Raw genomic sequence first — 18,899 nt, forward strand, 5'->3', positions numbered from 1 at the left:
GCACTGTTTATTGTTTGTAGGGATATGAATATCATTTCCCTCAGTGTGCACATTTTTTATTTCTGGAGTCTGTCCTCTTTGGGCTTGCACTTTAATCCCTGCTTAATTTTGTTGCCTTTTCTAAATGTCCCCCTGCATGCATATATATTTGAACATTCTCTCTGTCTCCCTCTCCGCAGCGCGGTGTTCTTCGTTACCTACCTCGTGCTGGCATGCTGCCAGGCTCCCAGGTGAGTTCACCTCCGTTAATGTTGCGCATGTTAGAAATGAAAGACTTGTCTTTGAGTGGCAGGAGCTGCCTGTTGCCTAAAAGAGGGTATATAACCTTCAAGGGTACTGCAGCTTCTACACTTTGGCATCTGCAATATATTGCGGTGAAGAGGCCTAATCTTCACAAAAATTGAGAAACTTCTCTGAACTGAATGAGTGATGCACACCTCAAGTGGTAAATCCCTTTAATTGTTTTAAGTATCCTTCAATTCAATTATTTTTCTTCCTTTTCCGTTATGTCAAACTTCAGCATAAACCCCAAAAATAATGTCTATGAAATATCCCTCCGTAGTACAGAGTAAAAACTTTACACGTCTTGGGACACAACCAGTCCATTCCTCTTGTTGGTACTTTTTACTCTGAAGCAAAAACAAGTGAATTCAATTTTTACGTGCAATATATTATATGGTAAAACGTACTATGATGTAACGTTCATGAACCCGACAAGCTTTAAACCAAGGCAAAAGATGATGGCATGTGAGCGTTGAGCACTAGGTGAACAGATATCGAACTGCTGGAAGGCAGTAACTGGAATTTAGCTATGGTAGGATTTAAGATTAGTAGAATGCAAGAGTCAAGAAAATTCAGTTCTATTGCCTGCTGCTATAAATTGTTTAAAATGCAATATGTTTTGGATCTTTTCTTGAATTATAATGTAATGTAATGTAATGTACAGGAATTTATATAGCGCAAATCACCGAGCGGTTTCTAAGCGCTTGCTTAGGGAACCCGTCCTGGTATTCCCCTGTGAGATAACCCCGGCAGGGTATCCGCAAGGTGAAAGCCAGGCATCCCGCCGCGAGGGGCCGTTGTGGAGATTAAGCAAGCTATTGCCCAGAGTCACAGAGTGTTAACCCGTGAATCGAGTAGGCACCGGAGCGAGAATTGTCGAGTCCATGGACATTTTTTAGGACTCAAGACCCCGCCGAGCCGGGAATTGAACCCTGGTCCCGGGCTGACCTCTGCTTCCAGGTCTGCCTCCTCTAACCAGTGAGCCACACTTCTCCACAATTATAATATGGTATGAATATTTAGGAAAACTGTATTACGATTATTTTATACAGGTGTGTTTCGATTCCCTTGTGTATTAATCTTGTATTGTATTCACGCTTTTATCCATTGTGTGTGGTGTCAAGTTTCTTCTGTGGAAGCACTTTTTCGATTAAATACATTGCACTGGTGAATGCGTAACAGCCCTGTGGACGCAGGGTGTATTGCATCTTAAGCATACGAACATTCAGTGGTGAATGCGTACAGCGTTGTGTCAGCAGGGTGCATTACATCCTTAGCATACGAACTTTCACTGGTGAATACGTACAGTGCTGTGGCCACAGTGTGTATTGCATACTAATCATACGAACATTCATTGGTGAATGCGTAACGTGCTGTGTCAGCAGGGTGTATTGCATACGAACATTCAGTGGTGAATGCTACAGTGCTGTGGCTGCAGGGTGTGTTGCATAATAAGCATACGAACATTCAGTGATGAATGCGTACCGTGCTGTGTCAGCAGGGTGTATTGCACTCCTAAGCATACGAACATTCAGTGGTGAATGCGTACAGTGCTGTGGCTTAGGTAAATATCAGGGACCCCCTGTTAAGGATCGACTCCTGGGTCAGGGAAACAACAATTTTGAAAAAAGTACACACCCAGGCAGACTTAGGCTACAAAGAACTGGCTAAATCCCAACATGTTAGTGTAAAACACATTTTGATAAATACACAACAAGAACAAATAGAGCAATAGACTGTAATGATATCAAAAAATATACTTTTAATTTCAATCTCTTTTAAAACATTATAAAATAAAGGGTTGGTGAATATCCCTTGATTATATATAGTGCATATATTTATGAATCTGATACATTGATCATGAATGACAATTCCATAATATACTGATAAAATTAGAACAGAATGGAAATAAATAAAACTCAGTTTCAAGGTTATTTCGTCAAAATTTTTTTGGTAGACTCGGGCTGTGTCAACGCGTTTCGACAATTTCTTGTCTTCATCAGGACTTATTAGTATATGCAGCCACTTTTTTCTTCTAAATAAAATAAAACAAATTTTTAGGTAAATATTTGGCCAGCACTTTCTAGATTATAATCAACAACTGTTAAAAAACTGCAAAAGGCCATCAAATTACAAAAGTACATTACAGTCCATTGACAATTCAAAGATATCACACATCCGCTCTAGAAGAGTCAAGAATAAATTCATTTTCTTTAGCCAGACTTTTGTTTGCATAAACATGATGGTACTGAATCGTAGAAACCAGAAGAGCATATTCAGTTTACCAATAAACAAGGGCATTCCTCTATCTCTCAATTCTATAGAAACCACAACGATCAACATTAACTTAAGATGCAGAAACATGAGTTAATGGCGTAGAGAGATTGTTTTTTATATAATAAAACGTTATCTGCATATGTTATCTAGCCGTTTGTTATCTAGCCGTTTGGGATTCATTTTTCTTAGACAAGGTCAGAAATCCTTGGGAGAATTATTTCCCTCAACTCTCTTAAATTACATTCAGTAACCAAACAGAACATAATATGTATTCACCATGTTTTGTTGCAGCTATTCAGAAAACAGGAGTTAGGAGTGAGGCACCTCCTCTATATAAGGTATGGTCGGTATGTGATATCTGTTTGGTAAAAAGATAAACCATATTTGAGTATTAATTTCTTGATATACATTTTAATTGTAGTAGTTAAAAAATGTTTCCAAACTTTAGTCCCTGATGTTCTACTTATTAGAGGTGTTACCTGATAAAACAGTATTCACTGCAAACTTCTCATTCCCCCTCTGTTAGCTTCTCATTAGTCTTCAGCAAAAAGATCTCCAAGAGTCGATTTTTTTAAAATGTGGGCAAAGGGACCATCCACTTTTTCGTTACCAGTGGGAAAGTTCCTGTATAGATAGGGGCATATGATCAGATATATCACATTTTTCGTGTTACAGTTCCATAGTTCCTTCGCTCGAATGGTCCGGCAAAGCGCAATTGGTATTTCGGCGGGTACTCTGTACCGCGATAAAATACAGGAAAGCAGATAAGGAGAAAAACGCCCCCGTCTCCGTTTTCTACCAATCGGATTGAACCCGACAGGTAAACATACTAGCTAGGGACCGGGTTGAAAGGATTGCACCTAATTAGACTAAGCGTCGACCGAATCTTATGAATAGAGAAATAATAACTGTCGCTCTTGCCCCCTTTTGTTTAGAATGGCTTTAGGAGATTATAGCAAACAGCAGTTTTAATTTTGACCACGACTAATCATACGGAGCTGAACCTCGCCCCCTAAGATCACAGCCTTTGATGGAAACTGAGCCTTCAGACACACACTATCCGAGGTAGAAGAATTATATCTAAAGAACAAGGTAAACCATGAATAGTTATCACCATCTAAAACGAGTAAATAAATATGTCTACAGAATAAGTAGATCTGAGTCTATCCGTGTTGCATCTATACAGGAACTTTCCCACTGGTAACGAAAAAGTGGATGGTCCCTTTGCCCACATTTTAAAAAAATCGACTCTTGGAGATCTTTTTGCTGAAGACTAATGAGAAGCTAACAGAGGGGGAATGAGAAGTTTGCAGTGAATACTGTTTTATCAGGTAACACCTCTAATAAGTAGAACATCAGGGACTAAAGTTTGGAAAAAAATTTTAACTACTACAATTAAAATGTATATCAAGAAATTAATACTCAAATATGGTTTATCTTTTTACCAAACAGATATCACATACCGACCATACCTTATATAGAGGAGGTGCCTCACTCCTAACTCCTGTTTTCTGAATAGCTGCAACAAAACATGGTGAATACATATTATGTTCTGTTTGGTTACTGAATGTAATTTAAGAGAGTTGAGGGAAATAATTCTCCCAAGGATTTCTGACCTTGTCTAAGAAAAATGAATCCCAAACGGCTAGATAACAAACGGCTAGATAACATATGCAGATAACGTTTTATTATATAAAAAACAATCTCTCTACGCCATTAACTCATGTTTCTGCATCTTAAGTTAATGTTGATCGTTGTGGTTTCTATAGAATTGAGAGATAGAGGAATGCCCTTGTTTATTGGTAAACTGAATATGCTCTTCTGGTTTCTACGATTCAGTACCATCATGTTTATGCAAACAAAAGTCTGGCTAAAGAAAATGAATTTATTCTTGACTCTTCTAGAGCGGATGTGTGATATCTTTGAATTGTCAATGGACTGTAATGTACTTTTGTAATTTGATGGCCTTTTGCAGTTTTTTAACAGTTGTTGATTATAATCTAGAAAGTGCTGGCCAAATATTTACCTAAAAATTTGTTTTATTTTATTTAGAAGAAAAAAGTGGCTGCATATACTAATAAGTCCTGATGAAGACAAGAAATTGTCGAAACGCGTTGACACAGCCCGAGTCTACCAAAAAAATTTTGACGAAATAACCTTGAAACTGAGTTTTATTTATTTCCATTCTGTTCTAATTTTATCAGTATATTATGGAATTGTCATTCATGATCAATGTATCAGATTCATAAATATATGCACTATATATAATCAAGGGATATTCACCAACCCTTTATTTTATAATGTTTTAAAAGAGATTGAAATTAAAAGTATATTTTTTGATATCATTACAGTCTATTGCTCTATTTGTTCTTGTTGTGTATTTATCAAAATGTGTTTTACACTAACATGTTGGGATTTAGCCAGTTCTTTGTAGCCTAAGTCTGCCTGGGTGTGTACTTTTTTCAAAAAAGTACAGTGCTGTGGCCACAGGGTGTATTGCATAATAAGCATACGAACATTCAGTGATGAATGCGTACCGTGCTGTGTCAGCACGGTGTTTTGCATACTAAGCATACGAACTTTCAGTGGTGAATGCGTACAGTGCTGTGGCATCCGGGTGTATTGCATATTAAGCATAAAAACATTCAGTGGAGGAGTACAGCGCTGTGTCAGCAAGGTGTGTTGCATCCTCAGCATATGAACATTCAGTGGTGAATACGTACAGTGGCCACCGTGTGTATTGCATACTAATCATACGAACATTCATTGGTGAATGCTTACCGTGCTGTGTCAGCAGGGTGTATTGCATGCGAACAGTCAGTGGTGAATGCTTACCGTGCTTTGTCAGCAGGGTGTATTGCATACGAAGCATACGAACTTTCACTGGTGAATACGTACAGTGCTGTGGCCACAGTGTGTATTGCATACTAATCATACAAACATTCATTGGTGAATGCGTACCGTGCTGTGTCAGCAGGGTGTATTGCATACGAACATTCAATGGTGAATGCGTACAGTGCTGTGGCCGCAGGGTGTGTTGCATAATAAGCATACGAACATTCAGTGATGAATGCGTACAGTGCTGTGGCATCCGGGTGTATTGCATATTAAGCATAAAAACATTCAGTGAAGAAAGAGTACAGCGCTGTGTCAGCAGGGTGTGTTGCATCCTCAGCATACGAACATTCAGTGGTGAATACGTACAGTGCTTTGGCCACCGTGTGTATTGCATACTAATCATACGAACATTCATTGGTGAATGCTTACCGTGCTGTGTCAGCAGGGTGTATTGCATACGAAGCATACGAACATTCAGTGGTGAATGCGTACAGTGCTGTGTCAGCAGGGTGTATTGCATACGAAGCATACGAACATTCAGTGGTGAATGCGTACAGTGCTGTGGCCGCAGGGTGTATTGCCCTCCTAAGCATACGAACATTCAGTGCTGAATGCGTACAGTGCTGTGGCCGCAGGGTTTTATTGCATACGAAGCAGACGAACATTCAGTGGTGAATGCGTACAGTGCTGTGGCCGCAGGGTGTATTGCACTCCTAAGCATACGAACATTCAGTGGAGAATGAGAACAGGGCTGTGGCCACAGGGTGTATTGCATAATAAGCATACGAACATTCCGTGGTGAATGCGTACCGTGCTGTCAGCAGGGTGTATTGCATACTAAGCATACGAACATTCACTCCAGAAGGAGTACAGTGCTGTGTCAGCAGGGTGTGTTGCATCCTCAGCATACGAACTTTCACTGGTGAATACGTACAGTGCTGTGGCCACAGTGTGTATTGCATACTAATCATACGAACATTCATTGGTGAATGCGTACCGTGCTGTGTCAGCAGGGTGTATTGCATACGAAGCATACAAACATTCAGTGGTGAATGCGTACAGTGCTGTGGCCGCAGGGTGTATTGCACTCCTAAGCATACGAACATTCAGTGGTGAATGCGTACAGTGCTGTGGCTGCAGGGTGTATTGCATACGAAGCATACGAACATTCAGTAGTGAATGCGTACAGTGCTGTGGCCGCAGGGTGTATTGCACTCCTAAGCATACGAACATTCAGTGGTGAATGCGTACAGTGCTTTGGCATCCGGGTGTATTGCATATTAAGCATAAAAACATTCAGTGGAGGAGTACAGCGCTGTGTCAGCAGGGTGTGTTGCATACTAAGCATACGAACATTCAGTGGTGAATGCGTACAGTGCTGTGGCGCAGGGTGTATTGCATCCTAAACATACGAACATTCAGTGGGGAATGTGTACAGTGCTGTGCCCGCAGGGTGTATTGCACTCCTAAGCATACGTACATTCAGTCGTGAATGCGTACAGTGCTGTGGCCGCACGGTGCGTGCATCCTTCGCATACAAGCATTCAGTGGGAAAGCAGTACAGTGCTGTGGCCGCAGGGTGTATTGCATACTAATCATACGAACATTCATTGGTGAATGCGTACCGTGCTGTGTCAGCAGGGTGTATTGCATACGAAGCATACAAACATTCAGTGGTGAATGCGTACAGTGCTGTGGCCGCAGGGTGTATTGCACTCCTAAGCATACGAACATTCAGTAGTGAATGCGTACAGTGCTGTGGCCGCAGGGTGTATTGCACTCCTAAGCATACAAACATTCAGTGGTGAATGAGTACAGCTCTCTGGCAGCAGGGTGTATTGCATCCTTAGCATACAAACATTCAGTGGTGAATGAGTACAGCCCTGTGGCCGCAGGGTGTATTGCATCCTTCGCATACGAACATTCAGTGGGGAATGAGTGTACGCTGTGGCAGCAGGGTGTATTGCATCCCAACAAATACATACATTCGGTGGTGAAAGAGTACAGCCCTGTGGCCGCAGGGTGTACTGCATCCGTAGCATGCGAACATTCAGTGGGGAATGAGTACAGCGCTGTGGACGCAGGAGGTATTACATTCTAAGCACAAACATTTGTTGGTGAACGCGTATATCACCGGGGGAAAAAAAATTGTAGATTTCAGGATAAAACCGGTCCCTTCTCAAACATTCATTGCAGGTGGATTTAACGAAAAATTAAGTGCTTCCTCGTATGCTGCTTTAAAATATTTTGCAATAACTAGGGGAATACATTGTCTCTGAAAATGTAACCAACCCGGACAATAGAACAACACATTATTCATATCGTGATTCTTGCTACTGCAACATTGACAACCTTGATGAAAAGATTCCCCCTCCCTTTTTTATCCATGTATTTTCACCAGTCGGTATTTAGCCTGAAATACATAAACCTTCTACGTGGAGAGGGACGTAAAATTGTATCTCACCACTTCTTAAAAACATACAGCGCTCCTCTTGCTTTCAAAACCAATGACAGTGGTAAAAAAAAAAAAAAAATGTAAAGATAGTGTCTTAAGGAGTGTGGCTTGTTGTCATAAATCCTACAGCCACACCTGAAGTCATCAGCCACAGTTTGATGTCTGTCTCTTCCACCTCGCCCTCTTTTCTTCTTCATTGCTCTGAGGTCCTAATTCAAAGCCTATTCTCGGTCTTGTGGGTACACACCGGTTTTTGATTTCTTTCCCCATTGTCCTCTCTCACCCTTATTCCTTTCGGTCTGCAGCTTACTGGTGCGCTCTCTTCCAATCTGTCCTTGGCTGCCCTCCTGCTGGCAAGCTTTACTTTCAAATCTTTATTTTGGCTGTAATCCATAAAAGAGCAATAAAACATAGTGTAAAACATTGGAATCACTCCGCATACACCAAAAAAGCCATAAAGCCTTCTTAGATCAACATGCATTATAAATAAGGCTCCCTGTTATCCGTTTTTACTGATTTTTACAGATAAATACAGACCGAAAACCATTTATTTTCTTGTCAGTATGTATTTTTAAATGTGGATAAAAACGGAAATTGGGTGCTTTTTGAGTGATTCTAAATACACTTTACCAAGACTTCCAGACTAATAACTGTGTGTATTGATAAATAAGGGGGTTAAAAAAGAAAGGAATTTTAGTAAAGCGGCTTAAACAGCAGTAAATATGCACAAAGCAGATACTATAATGTGCACATTTTCATATAAGTGCATTGATTTATCTTCTGCAGGTGCTCATATCACTGAAACCTGCCAGGCATTCAAGCATGACTGCATATTTATTGGTTAAATAAATGTGGAAATATACCAGTTTCAGCTTTATTTTTTTTACAAATCCATAATAAATATGGATAAATACAGATAAATTTGACAAAAGATAAATATGGATAAATACAGACGGAAATGTCCCAAAAATAAATACCATAAAACTGGAAGCCTTAATCATAAATATTTGATCAAATCGATGCAGCCAAAACATTTCATGAACTCACTAAAAAGTCACAAAGAAGTCTTGGTTCGTAAATTCTCATGGTGCTAGTGCATAGGGTGAAACAAAGTTCTAACTGCGCCCTATGCTTTAATAATGTACAGATACATTCAAGAACTACAATGTCTCAAAGTGCTTACTGGTAAGCAGATTGTGGTCTTACCTATTCCTGTCAGCAGTATTTCCGACGGAGAGAGAGTAGGTGTGTTGAAGGCAAGTTGCGCAGCGTCTCGTTACACCATAAGGCCCTGGTGACAGTTCAGCCCACAGCAGTTTGCATGCCTGACCTTCCAAGCCCATCTTTAAAATGTTAAAATTTGGAACTACAAGTCCCAGGATGCAGAGGGCTGTTAGTTATAAAGCACTAGCTTACCCGTCGCGCGTTGCTGGGATCTCCAAAGAAAGGAAATTCAAGGAAACTCGTTATGAGAACATTCAATTTACATTGTCATTTTTATTGAAACTTATTCATTTTAACATGGAAAACCTTTCAAAGTGTCGTTTTAATTCTATTTATTTATTCGAGTGCTTGTGGTTACACGATTTTTTGTTTTTCCGTTTGGTGCGTACATCAGTATTTGAAAGATTATGAGGGCCCTGGGGGGCCGATATTTACAAAAAAAAATATGACCGAAATCTTCACGGGAGTGTACTCAACAACTTACCAAAGTTTCATGGCGATCGGATGAATGGTGTTTTAATTCTATTTATTTATTCGAGTGCTTGCAGATACACGATTTTTTGTTTTTCCGTCTTGTGCATACATCAGTATTCGAAAGATTATGAGGGCCCTGGGGGGCCGATATTTAAAAAAATATATATGCCAGAAACCTTCGCTGGAGTGTACTCAACAACTTCACAAAGTTTCATGGCGATCGGATGAATGGTGTAGTAATGCATGAAGGACAAACAGACAGACAGACATCCTTTCGCTTTTATATATTTAGATGGCCTGGCTGAAGGTTCCACGCAGGACACTGGCTCAGGCCGCAATAAGTGAGGAAGCAGTAGGGGGCGGCTGCTGAATCCAGTCTAAAAAGCTCTCATACTGCTATGAGATAGTTTGTCTGGGTGACCTGGCGCCCCGGGTGGTGGGAGAGGGGTGTGGCTGCTGCAGTAGAGTCTGATGTAGAGCATGCAACCCTGGCAAGGGGAAGGGCAGCAGCTCCACGGAAGTAGGAACTCGGGCAAAAGATTAGTGAATACCTGATGGTAACACTGCACTCTCTCCAATGGACATCAATTCACCAAAATGCCAGGGGTAGTGGAAGTGACATTACACGCCCTTTGACCTTCACTATCACTCGCACTCACCTGCCTACACATACACACACATTCATGCTTACACACACACTCTCACGTAAACAAACTGTCACCCACAAACATGCACACAATATACATTTAAACGTATTTGGTTATGTACCTCCGAGAAGGTCTAATTTCAGCTAATTGTAATCCATTTTTTATTGCACCAATAGTGGATAATGTATAGTCACTATTTGTGTAATTAAAGATTTGACCGAAAAGAGAGTGGAGACCCAGCCGAGGTCCACAAAGACGAGATGCAACTGTGTTCCTGGCACTGACTTTGCCACATTTGAGGCCACGGGGTACAGACGGTGCCAGGGGGGTCACAAGGGGCAAGCCAGAGGTCGCAGCTGCAATCTCTAAGTGACGTCCATGCCCCCTCCCCACTCCTGTTTCCGGTCCGTCCTATTTTCCAAAGCTCCCTTTGCGTTTCTTCCTTGCTTATATATGAAGTGCAGTTGTGGCGCTGCACTACTTATGGTAGGAGTCCACTAGAGTGTGCATTTGACTGCCTTTCGCCTCCCCGCGCCCATGCCCTCCGCTCCCAAACCTCCAGCCCCATCTCCTGTCGGTCTGTAAGGTACCGTCCTGCAGGTAGTGCTTGATTTGTGAAAGAATAATGTCTGGGACCAAACGATTTTCTTAGATTAGTAGCCGGGTTCTCAGCGCCTGGATACCCTCACGGGTATTATCTGTGCTCTACAGGCCCTGGTTGGTTGATCGAATGATTGACGTATGTCAGGATTGCTGAATACCAGGGTTGTGTAGTCTTGATTCCAGCTCCTGCCTCTCTTCCACGACCAGACACCCTATCACCATATCTCACTCTTGCAGATATTTTTTCATCCTGCTGTCTCACTTTGCCGCTTCTTTTTTAGTCTTTCTTTACCTCCTTACATCTTTAGGTGTGTTTTTAGTCTTGTTTTGGTTCTAAGTCTGGTGTTTGTAACCCTGCCAAGTGCCACGCATCAAGCGTTAGACTAACACCGTTCAATGTTGTTACCCGCATCACCACACTGAAATGCGAAGTCACGTATATTAACGACTGTGCCTGACTGCCAAGCGTTGCCGGCCTGAGCGCTGGCTTTTATTATAACACTGAGTCAGTGGCACAGGCAGCGTGTGGTGCGTGCTGCTTGGCAGGCTTCGGGGGAGCTGGATTGGGCTGAGCTCGCCTTGCTACAATGTAACACTGGATTCTCATTCAGTCACCACGGCACAGGATATTTGACTGACGTCAAGTCAATGCCTGCCAATGAGTGCCTCCGAAACACGAGTGAGGTCAGGAGTCAGACAGTGAGTTCTGTCTGACTCCGTTATGGGTCGTTACAAAGGCTGCTGCCCTCCCATGGCATACACCGCCAGCAGTTCAAAAGGCTACATTAGGAACTTGCGGCGCCACAGTAATCCTGACCGGGAACCCTGCAGCGATGTACCTGCCCAAGCGAGCCTGATGCGAGTTTCCAGTATTGGGAGACACCAGCCAGGACGCCTGCGTGTACGTGGAAATGCAGCTGCCTTGACAAATACAACTGTGTGCCTAGGCAGAGTCTTAAGGCAGGCCAGGGGAATTAAAATCATTCATTCAAAGTTAAAGTTTGTTGCGGGTAATAAAAGTTCCAAATTAAGTGCTTCGGCTTGCCTTGCCTTACTCCAAGTAACTTACTCACTCACAATCTCACTCACTTACACACACCTGGTGGCCGACTGCACTAAAAACAGCTCAAACACCCACCGACCACGCATGCAACCTAGGGTTCATCCTGGACTCTATCTTCTCCATGACAAAGCAGGTCAACGCCGTCTCGTCCGCCTGCTTCAACACCCTCCACATTCTCCGCAAGATCTACAGGTGGATCCCCACCGAAACAAGAGCTGTCACCCTGGCCCTCGTCAGAAGCAGGCTGGGCTACGGAAACGCCCTCTACGCAGGAGCCTCGGCCAAACTCCTGAAACGACTTCAAAACATAAAGAACGCCTCTGGACGCCTGATCCTCGACATCCCTCGCCTCAGCCACATCACACCCCACCTGAGAGACCTGCACTGGCTCCCCGTCAACAAGAGGATCACCTTCAAGCTCCTCATCCACGCACACAAGGCACTCCACAACACCGGACCAGCATCATACCTCAACAGACGAGTCAGCTTCTACACCCCCAACTGCCAGCTCCGCTCCGCCGACCTCGCCCCTGTCCCCGCTTCCGAAGAGCGACCTCTGACGGCAGATTGTTCTCCCACCTCGCCGCCAAGACCTGGAACACCCTCCCCATCCCTCTACGGCAGACGCAGGACCTGCTGACCTTCAGAAGACTCCTCAAGACCTGGCTCTTCGAGCAGTCGCAGCACCCACCACCCCCAGCGCCTTGAGACCCTCACGGGTAAGTAGCGCGCTTTACAAATCTTCTGATTTGATTGATTGACACACTCACTCACACTCTTGTAGCCACACACAGACATCACTTGACATCAGCCACATGCTCTTGTGTGCTGGAGCTAACACACAGTTGACTTCTCCGGTGTCGTGTGTAGGCCGACGACGTGCATGAATGAATGATCTGCAAAATGTGTTCGGTCGGAGCCTGTCAGTGCCGATTATTTAGCGCTGCTCACGAATGATTAGAGGAGGAGTGGTTGGAGGCAGCGGCGACTTCACTTTTCTAATCGAATCGAACAATTAAAACCAGTTGGTTCAAGTGTACCACATGCCTGCACAGAGTACAGCTTTTATTATTTACACAATACATTGGACAATAGGCATAATTTATGAGCATGAGTCATGCACACACAGTTTTCTTTTAATTTAATAACAACTATGTGTGCCTCGGCCTCACTCTCCTGAGGCTGGCACAATGCCCAGTCCAGTCTGCGGCGGGGTTTGGAGTGAGACCGAAACGTCTTCAGTGCTCGATTTTGCTCGTGAGAATGTGTCACTCCTAGTTGCAATGTCACTCATAATTGCACTGAAATTATTAAAACGCCACATAGAGCAATCTGAAACCTTGGCAGCTGAGCACCTGCAAACACCGGCTTAAGTAAAGGTCTGACTGTAAGTTATTCAGTTGAGCACCTGCTGCAGAGATCTGTGCATTAATACTCCAGTCATAAAAATAATACATGCTTCTTATGTACAGAAACTGTAATGAATATTTAAATAGACATTTCAAGAACGCTGGAAAAAGACAAAGCAAGGGGAAGAAGGAGGCCTTGGGAATAGTCAGCGAGGTCTGTTCTTTTAAACCATTTCAGCAGGCGGGCAGGGGGGCGTTACTGGGGGGCAGTGGTGGCCTGGCCGCCCTGCAGTGAGGCTCGAGACAGCACATCCCCGGCCGCACGTGCAGGGGGCGTCATTGGGGGCAGTGGTGTCCTGGCACCCTGCAGTGAGGCTCGAGACGGCACATCCCCAGCCGCACGTGCAGGGGGGCGTCACTGGGGGCAGTGGTGGCCTGGCCGCCCTGCAGTGAGGCTCCAGACAGCACATCCCCAGCCGCACGTGCTGGGCGCGCTGCAGTGTTGAGAGGCTGGGCAGGGCAGGGCGTGCTCATACTGGAACAGTGAGTCACCCACCAGAGCCAGCATGAGGCGCGGGCTCCCTCTGCTGGCCAACCTGCAGAATGCTGGCGATTGGAAAGTGCTGCAAGGCCGAGCAAAGATGAGCACGGGTCATCACACAGCGCTTGTGGTTTCACAGTGACGTAAATCTCGGATGTTATTATTAGCGGCTGCGCACTCACTATTGCCCCCTGCGTAATAAAACGTTGAGTCGTCATCTGCCACAATTCGGAGACATGCAGGCTCAGCTGCTCCTAGATTTCAGCAGCTACAGAACTTTGATATTTTTTTTGTAGTTGTGGCCTCCAGAACTGTAAACGCTACCCTAGTGCTGCCTACAGAACTCAAAATTGTGCAGCAGATGTGACCTCTAGAAGTCGTCACATACCTCACTGTGGCTACCAGAACAAGACACTATGCACCAAATGTCAGCAGGAACTGAGCTCATTACTCTAGCGTGACCTACAGAACTGGACACTATGCACCAAATGTCCGCAGAAACTGAGCGCATTACTCTAGCGTGACCTACAGAACTGGACACTATGCACCAAATGTCCGCAGGAACTGAGCGCATTACTCTAGCGTGGCCTACAGAACTGGACACTATGCATCAAATGTCCGCAGAAACTGAAAACATTACCCTAGCGTGGCCTACAGAACTGGACACTATGCATCAAATGTCCGCAGAAACTGAAAACATTACCCTAGCGTGGCCTACAGAACTGGACACTATGCATCAAATGTCCGCAGGAACTGAGCGCATTACTCTAGCGTGACCTACAGAACTGGACACTATGCATCAAATGTCCGCAGAAACTGAAAACATTACCCTAGCGTGGCCTACAGAACTGGACACTATGCATCAAATGTCCGCAGAAACTGAAAACATTACCCTAGCGTGGCCTACAGAACTGGACACTATGCATCAAATGTCCGCAGGAACTGAGCGCATTACTCTAGCGTGACCTACAGAACTGGACACTATGCATCAAATGTCCGCAGAAACTGAAAACATTACCCTAGCGTGGCCTACAGAACTGGACACTATGCATCAAATGTCCGCAGGAACTGAGCGCATTACTCTAGCGTGACCTACAGAACTGGACACTATGCATCAAATGTCCGCAGAAACTGAAAACATTACCCTAGCGTGGCCTACAGAACTGGACACTATGCATCAAATGTCCGCAGGAACTGAGCGCATTACTCTAGCGTGACCTACAGAACTGGACACTATGCATCAAATGTCCGCAGAAACTGAAAACATTACCCTAGCGTGGCCTACAGAACTGGACACTATGCACCAAATGTCCGCAGGAACTGAGCACATTACTCTAGCGTGACCTACAGAACTGGACACTATGCATCAAATGTGTCCGCAGGAACTGAACACATTACCCTAGCGTGGCCTACAGAACTGGACACTATGCACCGAATGTCAGCAGGAACTGAGCGCATTGCCTACAGAACTGGACACTATGCACCAAATGTCAGCAGGAACTGAGCGCATTACTCTAGCGTGGCCCACAGAACTAGACACATGCACCAAATGTCAGCAGGAACTGAGCGCATTACTCTAGCGTGACCTACATAACTGGACACTATGCACCAAATGTCAGCAGGAACTGAGCGCATTACTCTAGCGTGGCCTACAGAACTGGACACTATGTATCAAATGTGTTGGCAGGAACTGAGCGCATTACTCTAGCATGGCCCACAGAACTGGACACTATGCACCAAATGTCAGCAGGAACTGAACACATTACCCTAGCGTGGCCTACAGAACTGGACACTATGCACCAAATGTCCGCAGGAACTGAGCGCATTACTCTAGCGTGACCTACAGAACTGGACACTATGCACCAAATGTCAGCAGGAACTGAGCGCATTACTCTAGCGTGACCTACAGAACTGGACACTATGCACCAAATGTCCGCAGGAACTGAGCGCATTACTCTAGCGTGACCTACAGAACTGAACACTATGCACCAAATGTCCGCAGGAACTGAGCGCATTACTCTAGCGTGGCCTACAGAACTGGACACTATGCACCAAATGTCAGCAGGAACTGAGCGCATTACTCTAGCGTGACCTACAGAACTGGACACTATGCATCAAATGTCAGCAGGAACTGAGTGCATTGCCTACAGAACTGGACACTATGCACCAAATGTCAGCAGAAACTGAACACATTACCCTAGCGTAGCCTACAGAACTGGACACTATGCACCAAATGTCCGCAGGAACAGAGCGCATTACTCTAGCGTGACCTACAGAACTGGACACTATGCATCAAATGTCCGCAGAAACTGAAAACATTACCCTAGTTAGGCCTACAGAACTGGACACTATGCACCAAATGTCCGCAGGAACTGAGCACATTACTCTAGCGTGACCTACAGAACTGGACACTATGCATCAAATGTGTCCGCAGGAACTGAACACATTACCCTAGCGTGGCCTACAGAACTGGACACTATGCACCAAATGTCAGCAGGAACTGAGCGCATTGCCCTCAGAACTGGACACTATGCACCAAATGTCAGCAGGAACTGAGCGCATTACTCTAGCGTGGCCCACAGAACTGGACACATGCACCAAATGTCAGCAGGAACTGAGCGCATTACTCTAGCGTGACCTACATAACTGGACACTATGCACCAAATGTCAGCAGGAACTGAGCGCATTACTCTAGCGTGGCCTACAGAACTGGACACTATGTATCAAATGTGTTGGCAGGAACTGAGCGCATTACTCTAGCGTGGCCCACAGAACTGGACACATGCACCAAATGTCAGCAGGAACTGAGCGCATTACTCTAACGTGCCTACAGACTGGACACTATGCACCAAATGTCAGCAGGAACTGAACACATTACCCTAGCGTGGCCTACAGAACTGGACACTATGCACCAAATGTCAGCAGGAACTGAACACATTACCCTAGCGTGGCCTACAGAACTGGACACTATGCACCAAATGTCAGCAGGAACTGAGCGCATTAATCTAGCGTGACCTACAGAACTGGACACTATGCATCAAATGTCAGCAGGAACTGAGCGCATTACTCTAGCGTGGCCTACAGAACTGGACACTATGCACCATATGTCGGCAGGAACTGAGCTCATTACTCTAGCGTGGCCTACAGAACTGGACACTATGCACCAAATATAATCTCTAAAACTAGACATACTGGCAAGATTTGGCCTCGAAGTGTAGACACGCTAAAGCAGAAGGTGTTTTAAACACTGCTCTGCAGTCAGGATTCCAGTTACGGCTACAATAAAGATGGAAAAGAATTAAAAAATAACTCACTAAAAAAAGACAAGAGTACAAGAGATGCCTTAACCAAGTGGACATATCTCCCAGGCAGAGCTCTTTTTCCTGTAATTGGATGACATATGGGGCTACGAGCATCAGTGGTGAGACCTGATGCTCTCATTCTATGCTGGTTCTCATCAACGTTCGTAAAACTAAATGATGCTATAGAAACTAGACTGCTTCCAAGACCCGCAGAGGCAGCAACAGTGCACACGCACAAAGAAACTGCACCCAGGACCCCAGACCCAATGGGACAGAGGCATCCAATCAGGACTGTGGCAGAAATGCCAGCTGGGTCAGAGCGCGCAGTGGTAACGCTTTCAAAACCTAAATCCGGGCACAGATGTAAACATTCAAAGGCAAGGGCTTAAACCCACTTCCTACTGTGCTTGACCCCATCAGCCTGGGCTGGACTATTGTGCTGCCATCAAGAATGGACACAAAATATCCTAAGCAGGAGTGTGCCGGCCATAGTGACTTTGTGGCGGTCACCCAGCTGAATGAGGCATTGCGTCATTTATCAACAAGAAAAAAAAAGTTCAGGCAAGTACTGCTGGAGGAGGTGAGAGGCATTGGTAGAGAAGGGAGCTGTAGCAGTAGGTCACTAGCAGACATGGGCCGCAAGGTGCCTGCTGCCTAACCCTGAGAAAGGGTGGGTCCCCAGGATCCATTCTCAACCCACAGCCCCTACAACCGATGAGTCAGACCAGAGCTTCTCTGACACACTTCAGATTCTGTCATAGACTTGAGCGATGCTTCTGTCTGCACCCTAAAGCCGTGGCCGGACAAGAAGTATTTTGAGTTCTTATGCTCTGCATAAAGTCAACACCATGGTGTACACCAAACGATAGTCAGTTATTGCTGCCATCTTGGGAGGGAGGTTTCCATGCTTACCTTCATTTGCATGGTTAGTGGGCAAAGGGGACTGCTGGATGGGGCTTCGCCTGGCAGTTCGGCGTGGACTGTCATGAGGAGCATGGTCAGTACTGATTTGCATAATGTGGGCATTTACTTACAGTGGCACAGTGGGTTGCAAACTAGCCCGGGCGATTGACGATGGCTAGAGAAATTGCATGCATTCCTTCCATTTACTTGTGTGTGAGTGAGTTGAAGGTAGGCCATTCGCATACTTGCAACTCTAGATTACCTCCTGACTGAGGGAACACAGTGAGCGTGATTGCACAGTGCAGTTTCTCACTGCACATTAGTGTGCTGATCAGAATACAGTATCACTCGTACAAGCTAGCCGAGATCTGCCTGGACAACAGCGATAAATTGTTCACTACTGTTTCAGCACAGAAAACAAAGACCCTTCATTGACCCTGGCAGGCCCACGACATTTGACAATTGCAAGAGGAATCTTGCTCTTGGCAGAGTAGGCACCAGGGGACGAAAACGACTAAGAACCATAAGGCACTAAATATAAATCTTATATGAAAAAAATAGTTCAAAACCTCTTTCACGGTTGAGAACAAAAACATACTAACATATTGGCCTCAATGGCAAGGGGTAAATGCCACAATTACACATTGCGCTATCGACAGAAGAGGTTGAAGAAGAATGCACTGTTCTTGAGTTGATTCAAGACAACTTGTAAAGCTTTTCACAAATACAACTGATAACCCGAGTGAGCGTAAACCTGTGAACACTTACTTGATTATCTCCATATGCATGGCAGCCGGGATCTGGCTACTAATGGAGAATTTCCGTACCGCACAAGTAGTGGACGCGATGTCACAATTTCTTAACTGCGGATTCGGTTTTCCTTCTGGGTATAAGTATTATAAACTCTTCGAATCACTGTCAATCTTTAAATCTGTCCTCAT

The 18,899-nt window shown here is 44.7% G+C and overlaps 1 protein-coding gene across 1 annotated transcript in view; it reads left to right on the plus strand.

The window, feature by feature from the left end:
* The window catches only part of TMBIM1 (transmembrane BAX inhibitor motif containing 1), a 227,220-nt gene that overhangs the window by 187,857 nt on the left and 20,464 nt on the right, over nt 1-18,899 (plus strand). Inside the window, exon 6 of the mRNA XM_078679250.1 lies at nt 180-230. Coding sequence (XP_078535376.1) covers nt 180-230 — 51 coding nt within the window. The remainder of the gene's footprint in view (nt 1-179; nt 231-18,899) is intronic.

The sequence above is a fragment of the Lissotriton helveticus genome, chromosome 3_1, assembly GCF_964261635.1.
Source record: "Lissotriton helveticus chromosome 3_1, aLisHel1.1, whole genome shotgun sequence".
NCBI lineage: Eukaryota > Metazoa > Chordata > Amphibia > Caudata > Salamandridae > Lissotriton > Lissotriton helveticus.